Source organism: Tamandua tetradactyla, chromosome 13 (assembly GCF_023851605.1).
Source record: "Tamandua tetradactyla isolate mTamTet1 chromosome 13, mTamTet1.pri, whole genome shotgun sequence".
Classification (NCBI taxonomy): Eukaryota; Metazoa; Chordata; class Mammalia; order Pilosa; family Myrmecophagidae; genus Tamandua; species Tamandua tetradactyla.
In genome coordinates this window covers 65,596,338-65,609,057 of record NC_135339.1, presented here as the reverse complement: position 1 = coordinate 65,609,057, position 12,720 = coordinate 65,596,338, and the positions used below count along the sequence as shown (strand labels likewise).

The 12,720-nt window shown below is 51.2% G+C and overlaps 1 protein-coding gene across 10 annotated transcripts in view; it reads left to right on the top strand.

Moving 5' to 3' along the window:
* SH3PXD2A (SH3 and PX domains 2A) overlaps positions 1–12,720 on the top strand; it is a 269,266-nt gene that overhangs the window by 216,461 nt on the left and 40,085 nt on the right. For all 10 annotated transcript variants that reach the window (XM_077125918.1, XM_077125916.1, XM_077125915.1 and 7 more), the window contains one exon: positions 170–301. In XM_077125918.1, the coding sequence (XP_076982033.1) occupies positions 170–301 (132 nt within the window). The remainder of the gene's footprint in view (positions 1–169; positions 302–12,720) is intronic.

The following is a 12,720-nucleotide window of genomic DNA, read 5'->3' as shown; positions in this document are numbered from 1 at the left end:
ATATGGCCTGGCCTTGGGGCCCGGCGAGCTGCGTGCCCCGGCTGTGGGCTGCCCCAAGGAGAGGCACTGGCATCGGAGCAGCCTCCCCCGAGGCCAATGGACAGGGGACGCCCCGGCCGCGGGGCCATGGCTGGCCGCTGGCTCACCGCGTGCTTTCTGCCCTCACCAGGTGCTGACACCAACACTGAGCCCATGATCCTGGAACAGTACGTGGTGGTGTCCAACTATAAGAAGCAGGAGAACTCGGAGCTGAGCCTCCAAGCTGGGGAGGTGGTGGATGTCATCGAGAAGAACGAGAGCGGTGAGTGCCCGGCCGGCGGTTGTCCACTCAGGGCTCCGGCCTGGCTCCTGGGGCGGGCTGAGTTGTGTTCCCTTCCTCCTCCCCCAACTTCTGCAGCTATACGTTATTTCCATCTGGCAAGGAGAGGGCTGTGAAGGCTGAAGTTTCCCCCTGTTGGTTTGGGCTGCAGGCCAGCACTTTGCCTGGTGGTGGAAGAATGTCTCCCCAGCTCAGGGGTAATTAACCGTCTCACGTTAATGCAAGGCCAGGGTGGCAGCCACGGGCATAAGTGTCCAGACCCTGCTCAGAATCTGTGTGCCACCCAACACCCATGGGGAAGGTAGCATCCAGCTCAGGGTACCCAGCAGCAGCTACTCCTGCTGGGTGCATGATCTAGGAGGGAGAACTGGACTAGTTGGAGGGGAAGGCAGGCAGACCGTGCCATCACTGCCTGAGTCCAGGGTCCTCAGCCCCTGCCGAGTTGTCTTGAGGAAGGGCCAGGCTGATGGGAGTTGCCCAGTGTGGAAGTGGTAAGCTGTCTGCCCCCTGCTGAGCTGGAGGCCATGAAGACTTGGCGGAAAGGACCCAGTCAGGAGTCTGAAGCCAGGGAGGGTCCCACAGCAGCCTCCCTGTCATTGGGAGTTGAGGCCTCATCTTGTCTTGGTTGCAGTGTTCTCACAGGGGGGGCCAACATGTCTTGGTGCCCATGATGGCAGGAGTCACAGCAGGTGGAGAGAGGAGGGCTGGAGCCCATCAGTCCAGAAATGTAGGCCCACATGGTTTCCCACAGGGACAGGGACAGGACTGAGAGCTGGGACAGCAGCAATTTACCCACAGCAATTGCTGGCTTGAATTGATTCCTGAGGTGTTTTGTTTTTATTTCAGTTTGTTGAGGGAAGGCCCCTGTACTCAGGACCCTTTTTGGGCTGTGTTTGGAGCGTACTCCCACAGAACAGGGACTCATTCTCCTTTCCCGTCTCACTGTATTCCTTTCCAATATTTTGAAGAAAGGCTGGCAGACCAAAGGACTACTGTGCCCATTTTATAGATCAAGTAACTGAGGCACAGAGACGTTTAGGGTCACATACTCACTCAGGTCAAAAGCAGCACTGGAATGTTCCTGGACACCCCTGATTCCTAGGCCTGTGGGCAGTGAGTAGCTATAAAGGTGCTGAGGAGCCTCCTGGGGAGGTGGGGTCAGGCTCCTGCTGCAGGAGGCTCAGGAAGTGTGATGCAAGTATAGACCTGACTTTTGGCCTGGGGTCTTCACAGCCTGTTCCCCTCTCAGAAAGGCCAGGCTCTACCCTTGTGCCTGGAAACATCACAAAGGGGTTGGCAGTGGCAGTCCACCTGGCAGAGAGCTGTGTCCCTGTTGTGGGAGCTCAGCCTTTCCTCCCAGGTGCCCACACTGGGCTCCTTTCTGCACAGCTTTGTCCTCAGCCTTTGTCGCAGTATCAGCCCTTCCCCCAGGAAGCCGGTTGTCATGGGGGGTCTGGCTCTGGAAACCCTAAACACCTTTGAGACGCAAAGGAGAGACTCTCTAATCGTGGAGTTTGAGATATTAGCCAAGGGAGATTTTTGTTTGTTTTGGAGCTTGTACCAAGTTAAAACAGTGGCTCACTTCTCCATATAAGGTCAGGGCTGCTCAGAAGTAATGTTCTGGAGTAGAGACCCTCCGGCTACCTCACCTTCCCTATCTCACCACCACAGCTATATAACCCTGGAGCAGTAGGAGGTAGTGAGCTCCTGGGATTTTTGGTGTCAGCTGCTGAAGAAGAGATTCTTCAGAAGAGGAAGTAGGTCTTGCTATAAGATTCCATGATTCCCAGGAACATGTATTTCTTACCCCCTCCCATTCCTTATCTAGGACCCTGGGAACACCTGAAATTCTGCCTAGGAACGGGGAGGGAGCCTTGAAAAAGTGGAGTCTGTGTTAGGCTTGGAAAAGGTGTGAAGACCTTTTCCTCCTCTGAGAATCCCAGTAGTTTTATCAGGTGGCTTGGGCAGCCTGTCAGTTCGTTGGTACCTGTGACCAGAGCTGCCCTGGTAGCAAGAGGGAGCAGCTGTCCCTGAAAGCAGGATTCTGTCCACCATCAACTGGCTGGGTGACTTTAAGACCCTGAGCCTCTCTGAGTTTCAGTTGGTCCTTCTGTGAAAAGGGTGTTTGGAAACAAGAACTAGAACAGATGACTTCCCTGAACCCTCTCTCACATCTGACCTCCATATCTGGGTGACTCAACAGGGCCCTGGATGCAGCTTTTCCACTTCCCTGGGAGTTTTTTGTCTTTACCCTTGGTGAAGACAGCTGCTCGGCAGCAGGTGTTTGCACAGGGGCCCTGGAGTGCTGGGCCCGCCCAGGCAAGCTCACCCTATATGTTGCCATCAGAAACCAGGAGGCCTGGAGTACAACCAGCTTAACCAGAGAAACAAAGGGGGCTAAATGGCAGGTTATTGGAAATGTGGTTTCCCAACTCAGGGAAACTGGAAGTCTCATGGTCAGGGAGGGGCCGTGTGTTGTGCATCCTGCAAGTTGGCTTTGGAAGGAGTGGTGAGTGAGGGTTCTGAACTCTGCAACAAAGACCCCATTGTGATGTCTTTGACCTTGGGATATGGTGGGCGTGTTGAAGCATTTCCACTCCACTGTTGACTAGCAGCTCCATTCAGCAGCATCTCCGCCTCTCAGAGGTCTCGCCTTGCCTGCTGCATGCCAGGACTCTACCTGTGCCCCTCACTTGGCTAGAAATCCCTCAAGCAGGATGTCCTCAGTGGGATCTAGCCCCGCTTGGCTCCAGCTGCTCCTCAGAGCCTTCTGGCTGGGGCCACAGCCCCCAGGTGATGTGGAGTGTGGCTGTGCCAGCAGTCTCTGTGCTCAAGGGTCTAAAGAGAGATTATGTCTGGAAGGCAATTCAGGGTCAGTAACAAGTAATCTAGGACCCACATCAGGTGCTGGGTCACACACCGCACAGGCATTATTTTACTTGAATCATGGAACCACCCCCCTGCGGTAGAAGGCACTTTTGACCATTTTGTGGCTGGGGTAGCAGCTAAGAGGTTAAGTAATTTCTTTCGAGTGAAACAGCTGAAATCACTTCTCTCCATAGAGGAGTGGGAGAAGGGTGAGAATGTGCTGGTCCTGGGTGGGAAGTGGATGGAGGCCCAAGCTGGTAATCCTGCAGGTTTAGGAGAGATGTGGGCTGGCAGAGATGACCACAGAGGTCTTTGAAGAGCTTGTTGCAGGAAGATGTCTCTCTATCCCTCCTTCCAGCATGATGCTCTTAGATAGTGGGAATTCATGTTGTTCTTTGATCCTTTGAACTTGGGAGGAAGCAACTTCTGAGGACCTGAGGAGGGTGATGTGTACCCAGCACTATTCCAGGGAATGTAGGTGAACAGAAGTCAAAGCCACACAAAGTGGGGCCTGAGTGGTTTCAGGAAAAGCATTTCTGGTCAAGCAGAGATCTGGGGCACAGCCAAAGAAGGACTTTATTTTTCCCTTTGATCAACAGGGACGAATATAGCAGAAAAATTCAACAGCTTTGCTAGCTTTGCCAACCGGCAACCATGCCACAACATGCAATGGCTGTTACTACCTTGTTCTTGTAAACCCCTCCACCACTGAGTAAGCAGCAGCATCTGACATGCCTCCTCCATAGGATGTGTTTATGCCTCAAAGACCGCGTTGTCTTCAGCCTCCAGCCGGCTTAGTATGGTTTAGCTTCCAGCAAAGTGGGGATGCCAGAAATCCAGCTGCTCTGATTTCTGCATTGAGCAAAGCTGCCCTCAACTTTCCAGGCTTGTTTCCTTCTTGGGACTAGCGGCCAGGAGATGAAGTGGGGAGATGAGTCAACAGATGCTCATTCTTTTCCTGCCTCAATTTTCCTTCTCTGAGTCTCTGCTTCCTTCCTGGCACCAGAGTGATACATCAGGAATTATTAAACTTCCTTGGATACACATAGCTATAGGATCTAAGATTAAAGAATTGTGCTGGCAAGGAATTTTGAGCTCCTCTGGTGTGGCCACTTACTTTACAGGTGAGAAAACTGACCCTTAGGAAGTTTGAGAACTTCCACCACCCTCCAAAGCCAATGCTTTAGTCACATTTGAGTTGTGAGCAGGGAACAGAAATCCACTCAGATTAGCTCGAAGGATTATTGAAAGAATAGGGAAGCCTCACTAAATCCAAGTAGGGAAAGTACAGAAAGGTGGCACAAGCCACAGCAGCTACTCTTGTCTCTGTCTGTCTTTGGGGACCGTGTAAATTTAAAGGAAAGCCTCACTCTTCTCCTATCTGCAGACTCCCTTTCCAAGTTTCTCCATTCACAGCAGCTTGTTTGTGTCATGTTGGATTGTGAAGACCAGACTCTGCCTGACTTTTCAAGTGAGATAGCCACCAACCACTAACCATCGCAGAGCTCAGGTTCTCAGAGTTCACATTTGAAGTTTGAATAAGATTGGCGGACCTTAGATCAGGTGTCTAACCCTGATCCAGTCGGCTGTAGCTGGGGGAAGGATCACAGGGTATCAATGTGGCTACCAAGCCCTCATCTTCAGCAGTGGCCATTGGAAGGAACATTTTAAAGAAGGGGAGTTTGGGGGGAAAAGAGTACACCAAAACATGTTGGCTGTAGCCATTTTACTTGTTTCGCAGTTGTGCATGTAGTAGAGCAAGGAATATGGAATCTGAATAGTAGATAATACTACACTGTGTGATCTAAGTAAAAATCACTTAATTTTTGTTTCCTTGCGGGTAAAACATACCTACCATGTGGGCTTTTTATAAGGGAGAAGAATCCTATCCGAGTTATTTATTCATTTATTTAACAATTCTTGAATGCCTCCTGTGTCCCAGGCACTGTGCTGATTGGAGGTACACCCATAAGGTTCCACCAAAAGGTGCCTTGATGGTGCTAAGAATCTAGTTGGTGTGAGCATTCTGGGCACTTACGGGGAGGACTGAATTGTGAAACTGGGATAGCATACTGGTATTTCAGTGGATTTCTCCTCTGTGCCTTCTGTGTCTCTTGCTCAGATTCTGTGCTTACTAAGATACCATCTGATGCTAATTTAGATTCCCAAGCAGCCCTGCTCTTGAAAAAGAGGTGTCCTAATAAAGTTGGAAGTAGGTGGCTTCTGGGAAAACAGATTTATTGCTGTCTATAAGTGCATAACACTCTTATTTCTGCAAAATTTTCCTTTTCAATCTTTTGTTCCAATGAGCCAATCCTTATGCAGATATGACAGCTCCCCAAGGATGGCATCTTGCCCATAAGGTTCTGCCCCACCCATCAGAAAGCCTTAGTCTCTGGCAGCTCTCCTTTTCCTAAGTTCAGTGTGCTGTCTCAGGCTAACCAGCAATTCCAAAGTCCTTTCTGGTCAAAGACTGTCTCTACTGTACAGCTGTTATCCCCTTTATAAGGCTGGCTGCAGGGGAAGGGGCATGGGAGCATAAATCTAGGAGCCAAGTACAGCTTCAGGCCCCAGAGCCCAGCTTTAGTCACAGAGATTGTTTTGAGAATGAAATTGCAGAATAGCCCAGAAAGCAAGAACTTGGGATCTGAATTAGATAAGTTTGGTTTTAACCTTGATTTGGTCACTAACTGTTGGTGACCATGGAAAAGTTACTTGGGTCCTCTCAGCATCAGTTTCCTTACCTGTAAGTTGGGAATAATGGTACCTACGGCTGTAGAGTTGTGTGCTGAAGCAGAAGGAATTCAGTACTTTACACAGGGTGTGGAACACAGCAGATGCTCACTACATGGTAGCCATTAGTAAGACCACTAGCCTGGGGCAGCTGTGTTGCAGATCAGCCTTGTGACCTGTGACAGACCAGTTTCCCTCTCATGGCCTCAGTTTCCCTACCTGGCCAAAGAATGGTTAACACTCAGTAGTATCTGATGGCTGCCCTGAGGGTCTATGAGATGGGTATAACGACAAGAGTTTACTGCAAGGCAGTGAGACAACCCATACTGGAGCCAGAAATACCCCCTGGAGCCCTTGCTTGAACACTGTCCTTGTTCTAGCCTGTGACAGGAAGAAGGGATGGAGACAGGACTGGGTCCCATTGGTGATGCACCTGCAGTAGCCTCGTGGTATCAAGGGCTTCATGTCGGGTTGGAGAAAGAAGAAACCCCTCCAAGATACCCCCTTGCTGGCTGCCACTCAGTGGCTCTGTTGCATGGCCTGGGCCTGAAGTGCTAAGGAGTAAAGACTAGCATAGTTGGGAACGGCTGCCTAGAGGAGTAGGAGGCATTGAGCTGGGCCTTGGAGAATGAGAGGCCTTAGACAGGCAGAAGGGGAAAAAATTCCATTTCCATATGAGCAGAGCACCTAGCAGTAGGGCTGGACCTGTTGGGGCTGAGAAGGCAAGGCAGGCATGTGGCTGCCGGGAGCAGAAGGTGCTATTGACAAAGGAGTGTGAAAGTCAGGCAGTAGTGGGGTCACGGAAGGGTGAGTGACCAGGAGAATGACCTAGTAACAGTGGTACTTAGGCAGGTACCTGGCTGCAGGGAGGAAGGCTGCAAGAGAAGGAATATCCCAGGAAGGGGAGGATGTGTAAATAGTTCTTTCCTCGAGCTAGATCTGCAAGGGCTGTTTGTCCGGGTGGCGTCCAAGGGCTTGTCAACACCGAGTGCTGCAGCCACCTCCCTGGAGCCCCTGCCAGGCAGCTGGGTGGGGCAGAGGACACTGGGGTCCTCCCTCTGCCTTGTTTCCAACCTGCTCAGGTTGGATAGGTGGGGCGGCCAATAATTCTGACCTGACATTGGCTCTGTGTACCTGTCGTGTAACAAACTCCTGAGGCAAATTGCCTTGAAGAGTCATTTCTGAGAAGATTCTGTGGTGGCCATTGGTGTGGCATGTGTGGTCTTGGAAATCCAGTGGAAGTACTGAAGTGGGGCCAGCCGCTCAGCCCAGCCTTAGCTCCTTGGGAGCATCTGGCTGCCTTCCCCTTGAGACTCTCTCTTCATGAGCATCTCAAATGCTGCTGACACAGTGTTGAACACCAGGGACCTGCTAAACCCCACTCTACCCAGACCCCCAGCAAAGCCCACCTTGAGACATCAGTCTTTCATCGCAAAGTCCATATTTGTTGACTGGCACAGGCAAGGCCCTCTTCTCACAGGGCTTACATTAATGAGGAGACCCAACCCAAGAAAATAAGATTTCGGTACATGCAATGCAAGAAATAAGCAGGTCACTATGCTCAAGAGTGAACAGGGGAAGTACATAGTAATACATCGTGATCAGGGAAGGCCTCCCTCAAGAGAGGCCACGAAAGCTGAGAACACGGAGAGCTTGGGGAGCAGGGGAGGGACCCAAGGGCCAGGTAGAGTAGTAGTAGTAGATAGAACCACATGGTACCAGCTAAGGGATGTTATTTTAGGTATAACTTCTACACTACACCACATTGTAGCCCTGCAATAGAGCCAGTAAAAGGTTACCCCACTGGCCTACCCCAGACATACCTTGCACAGGCACCTAGCGAGCAGGCAGCATTGGAGAACCCCTCCCTCACCTACCATTTGTCAGTCGAGGTGACTAGTCTCACCCCTTCCTGCAGCTGAAATGCAGGGGACCAACACCCCACGCCCACACCCTCCCTTCTTCCTCACATCACTTCCTCCGCTCTTATGTAACAAATTTCCACCAGGGGACAGTCTGCAAAGAGTGAAACAAACAGTTTCTGGGGAGTATCATTTGTCAGGACCTGAGGGAATTTGGGTTGAGAAATTACCCCTTCCTTGTCCTTTTCCCCAGATTATCCTGCAGCCATGTGATATTACACACTTCAGCAGCTGGGTTTTCAGAAATCACTCTGGTGCTGGTGGGGGGTCACACAGGGTAACTGCCCTCGTCTCCATCAGCATTTTTTCTGATTCCACCACCTCATCCTCTGAGTTCCTAGTACTGACCTAGAATCTGTGGCTGAATGGCTGAGGTGTCCCAATTAAACCAGATGCCCTGCAAAATTTGACAGGAGCCAGGGTTCTGTGGAGGGAAACTTGTGTCTAAGATAACCCCCAAATAATTTCTATCTACTGGTGAGATATACTCTATGAAGTTACTGTTTTTGTTACATTTGTCTCAACCCCCACTCTCAACTCCCCTTCTCTAGTTGGGCATCTCTCAGGCATATGCTGGATGCATTTGCCTCCCCTAAACCAATAAAGGTTCAATGAGGAACTAGATTGTGATTGTGGGGAGGTAGCCTAGGAGCATCATGAGGTGAAAGCCAAAGTCAGACTAAGAGGACTGGCCATTAAGCGGGTGAGCCACAGGTGAGGCTTTGAGACTAGGCGATAGCAAGTCCCTCTCCCCCCTTCTGACCTGGCCTGTCAGCACAGCCACAGACAACCCCTGGATCACTATCCTGAACCTCGTGTTTCAAAGAAAGTTCTAAGCAAGTTGGCCAGAAGCCTGCATGTCTGTTCTCTTTAGATTTCTGCTAGGCCAGACCTGAGAGAGGCCAAAGCCACCTGGGAAAATGCCTGCTCATGCCGGCTAGAATAGGACTTTGAACTTTTTTCAAGGTGAGCTTTCTGAATCTAAACATTTTGTGCTTTACAAATATATAACTATGCAGTTGATAAACCATCCCAGTAAAAGAAGCAGGACAGACATTGGCATTCTCTGTGCAAGGAAGAAATTGAAGTCCGTAGAGGTTAAGTGACTTGCCCAAGGTTGCACAGCTGGCAGGTAGGGTGTGGGCTTCAAATACATGCCATCTATTTAGTGCCTCTGGTTGGAAATCTGTATGTTTGCATTTCTCTTCCTTTTGGATTGTACTTCTCTGGAAGGCCGGGCCCCAGGGTGCTCTGTGCTGTTGAGTTCCCCAGGCCACAGAGTTAGGACCGCAAAGCTCAAACTCTCCTGCTAAAGCCTGGGCTAGGGCAGGAGAGAGTCCACAGGGAAAGTAAGAGGAAGTGTGAAAGGGAAAGAAAACATGGTCACTTAGTTTCTGGCAAAAAAAAAAAGTCGCAAGTGTTCCTCCTTTGGCTCTGGGCTGGAGTGGGTTGGGGGATCAGAGCCACTTGTGGTCTTTCCGGAGACCTGTTCACCAGGACTCTGCAGACGGGGCTGAGGATGTGAGAACAGAGCCTGGTGGTGCTGGTGGTGGCACCAGCCCACTCTGCCTTTACTTTGTCCAAACAAAATTGACCTGTCCTGGCCCCTGCCTCCCAACCCCATACCAACCAAGAACTGCCATCCTTCCTCTTTCCTTGACTCCTACCCAGCTTTCAGCCCATTTCATCCTGTGTGAGTGAAATCCTTCATACAGGTACTGCTTCCATAGCAGGCAATTTGGTCAGTCATTCAACAACCACAAGCACCTACCATGTGCCCTGTGGTGGGTGCAGCAGTTGACAAGAAGCAGCATTCTTGTCTTCCCATTGCTGAAGGTGACACATTCTAGAGGTCTCTCTTTTACCTGCAAGGGAAAAGCCCCGATGCAGTGAGCTGATTTTATTCACTATGCACCTTCACTGTGTAAGGCAGAAAGCAGGGTGTTGCTGGGAATGGACAGTATTGTGGAGGGGGCAGGCTGGCAGAACCCAGGCAGATGGTACCATCTGTTCTGGGCTCTGTTGCTTTTCATGAATACTGTAGAAATTATGCCATCAGAGTTCAGAGGTAGGAGCCATTCCTGGATTGGGTAGTCAGGGAAGGCTCCTAGAGAAGCTGGGCCTTCAACAAGGAGCAGACCCCAGGTAACTTTCAAGGTGGAAAGGGGAGAGTGTTCCCTGCATAGTGGACCGGGATGGCACATGCAGAAATGTGGAGGCAGCTTGAAAGGTCTGGTCTAGCAGTGGAGCCTGGGCCTGTCTAAGAGAGGAAGAATTGCACATCCACAGACACGGCTAGACAGCCATGTGCAGGGCAGATTTCAGAGGCCCTTGAAAGGCGTCAAGTAGTCTGGAAAGAAAAGCTGTCCCCCTTCGTTCACACCAAGCGGAGAAGGTCATTTCTGACCATCTACCCACACCCCTCCTTTGACAGAGCAGGGAACAGAGGCTTGGAAAAGTGAAGCCACTGGCCCATTGTCACCCAGCACATTTGGCAGGGCTGTAGTGCAGACGTGGCTGTCTCTGAGACAGGATGGTGTCCCCTGACACCATCGATGCCTCATTGCCAGCTCAGAGCCCGGCATTCCTCATTGTACCCCTTGACTGACTAGGGCCCAGCCTGCCCCAGGGAGGGCTGTGGCTAGTGCCAGGTTGGGGGAAGAGGGTAGGCAGGCTTTTGAGCTCCTTCCCTGCTGAACTGCCACTCCCTTCCCCTGGGCCCTTCATCCTCTTCCTAAAGTGAGAGCCTGAGGCAGGCAAAGCATAGGCCACCAAGCCTCAGAGACTCTTGCATGTCCTCCAGCAACTCCTCAACCCCATGTGTTCAAAGAAACTTATTTTTTAAACATGTTAACATTCCCCCTGCAAAATCAGCTTCAGATATCTCAACTTGAGAATGCGGGCTCCCCCCACTTCTAGGGGCCGGGGTCTACCAGGTGGGAGGCGATGGCTTACTACAGGGGAGGTGGGACTGTACCACTGGCCGGCTGGGAGTCGCTCTGCCTCCTTGGTCCCTTTTGTTCCCCCCTTCCCCCAGAAAGGTGGTCAGGCATTTGGTCCTTGTGTTTCTGGACACTGTCTCCTCTCACTTGTTTCTATCCAGTGCTGTCATAAGGTCCCAGCCCTCTCTCCACTCGCTGTGCTCCCCGTCTTTTGATTACAGCAGGATTTTGAGCTGCTCATCTTAATCAGCAGCGTGAACGTGTGGTGAGGATGCAGGGCTGGGTCAGGGCCAGCACCAGCACCTGCCGCCTTGGCTGAAGTTTCTCCCGTGCAGGCCCAGCCAGGTGATCTTCCTGTGCCCCAGCACGACATTCTGCTACTTCCAGCCCCCCACTTCTTGCCCAAGGCACTAGGTTGGTTCTTGCTGTTTGGTGTTGTGTTCAGGGTGTCGTGTGAATGGGCAGAGTGGTGGTATGCCTTCATGGAAAGAGCACTGGGCTTTGCATAAGAGGACCTCTGTCTAGTCTATGAGCCTAGCCACTGACTAACTAGGTGACTTCAGACAAGTCGTTTTACATCTCTGAATGTCACTCTCCTCACCTGCAGAATGGAGGGTTGATTAGGAGTGTGAAGTGATGGCCAAGGCTCCTTTCAGGATTCCAAGCTCCCCCACTCTGCAGGCATACCAGGCTGGGCTGGAAAGCAGGTCCTTCATCTCTGGAGCTCCTGAGCGCCTTTGATCCCCCTTGGACCTCTAGGGCTCCAAGAACAAACCAGTGTCAGCTCAGGGGGATCAGGCAGGGGAATTTGACCGTGTGGGTAAGCCTTCAGCCAGCTCTCCCCAGGCAGCCAAATGGGTCACTGGCTGCAAACATCCCTGGATTTGTAATGATGATCACAGGGATCTTGGGCTGCTGGATATCTTTGGAATGGACTTTGTGAGGCCAAATGCTTCACAGATTAAATATCTGGAGAAAGAACAGCTGAGGAATAGTCTTAAGCTTACCTGAGCTACTTCTGTGCTCTGCAGCAAATGGTTGCGTGTGAGTGTGTGTGTGCATGCACGCGCATGCACGGGTGTGTGCCTGCATCCGTGTTCCCATGCCTGTGCTTCTCCCCTGATACAAAGGAGGAGAGTCGGCAAAGGAAGAAGACGGTCCAATCCCATGCCTCCCTCTCTCCTTCAATTTGCATTGGCCAATAGGACTGCGGGTGCTGCTCCTGTATTCCAGGACAGTGGGAGAACAGAGGAATATGATTAGTGTCGTGGAATTTCATGGCCAGGGTTTGGGGTGGCTCTTTCCCCCTTTTCTAAAATAATGTTTTGGAGAGTTGCCCTGGAAAACTGCTGAAAGCAGAGACTGAGGGACGTTGTTGGTCATGTCAGATGAGGACAAGATTGTCCAAGTAAGTAAGGGTGTCTCTCCCAGTCGGTCGTGCCACGGGGTTCCAGGGCTGCCCTGCCAGAAAACGAGCAAGGGGCCTAATCACAAACAGGCCCAGATCAGTTACAACCAGAAGTATTACTTTAGACTCTTGGCTTTGATGGGGAGGAATGCAGTTTTCCTTGGCCCCTCCTCCCCCATCCTTCTCAAGTTAAATAAGATCTGTGAAAGCAATAGTTTTGGGGCTTAAAGAGAATTCAAGCCATCTAGGGGCTCAAAGGCTCAGCATAAGAGGACTCGGTTGACCCGTACTGGTAATAGGGGTATTGGGGTGAGGAGTTGTTTATCCTATTTGCTGCCCCCCTTCCTCCTTGGGGTGAATTGGAGAACCCCATTTTCTAAGAATCTTTCCTGTCACCCAGGACCTCCTCACCTCTGTCTTGTCCACTAGCTTTTAAGCTGACATTTTCCTAATTTGGGGCATGTGTTTGGGGGTGGGGCAGAGATGAGGTCAGGATGTAAAGGAAGGTGGCTCAGCGCATCTTAACCA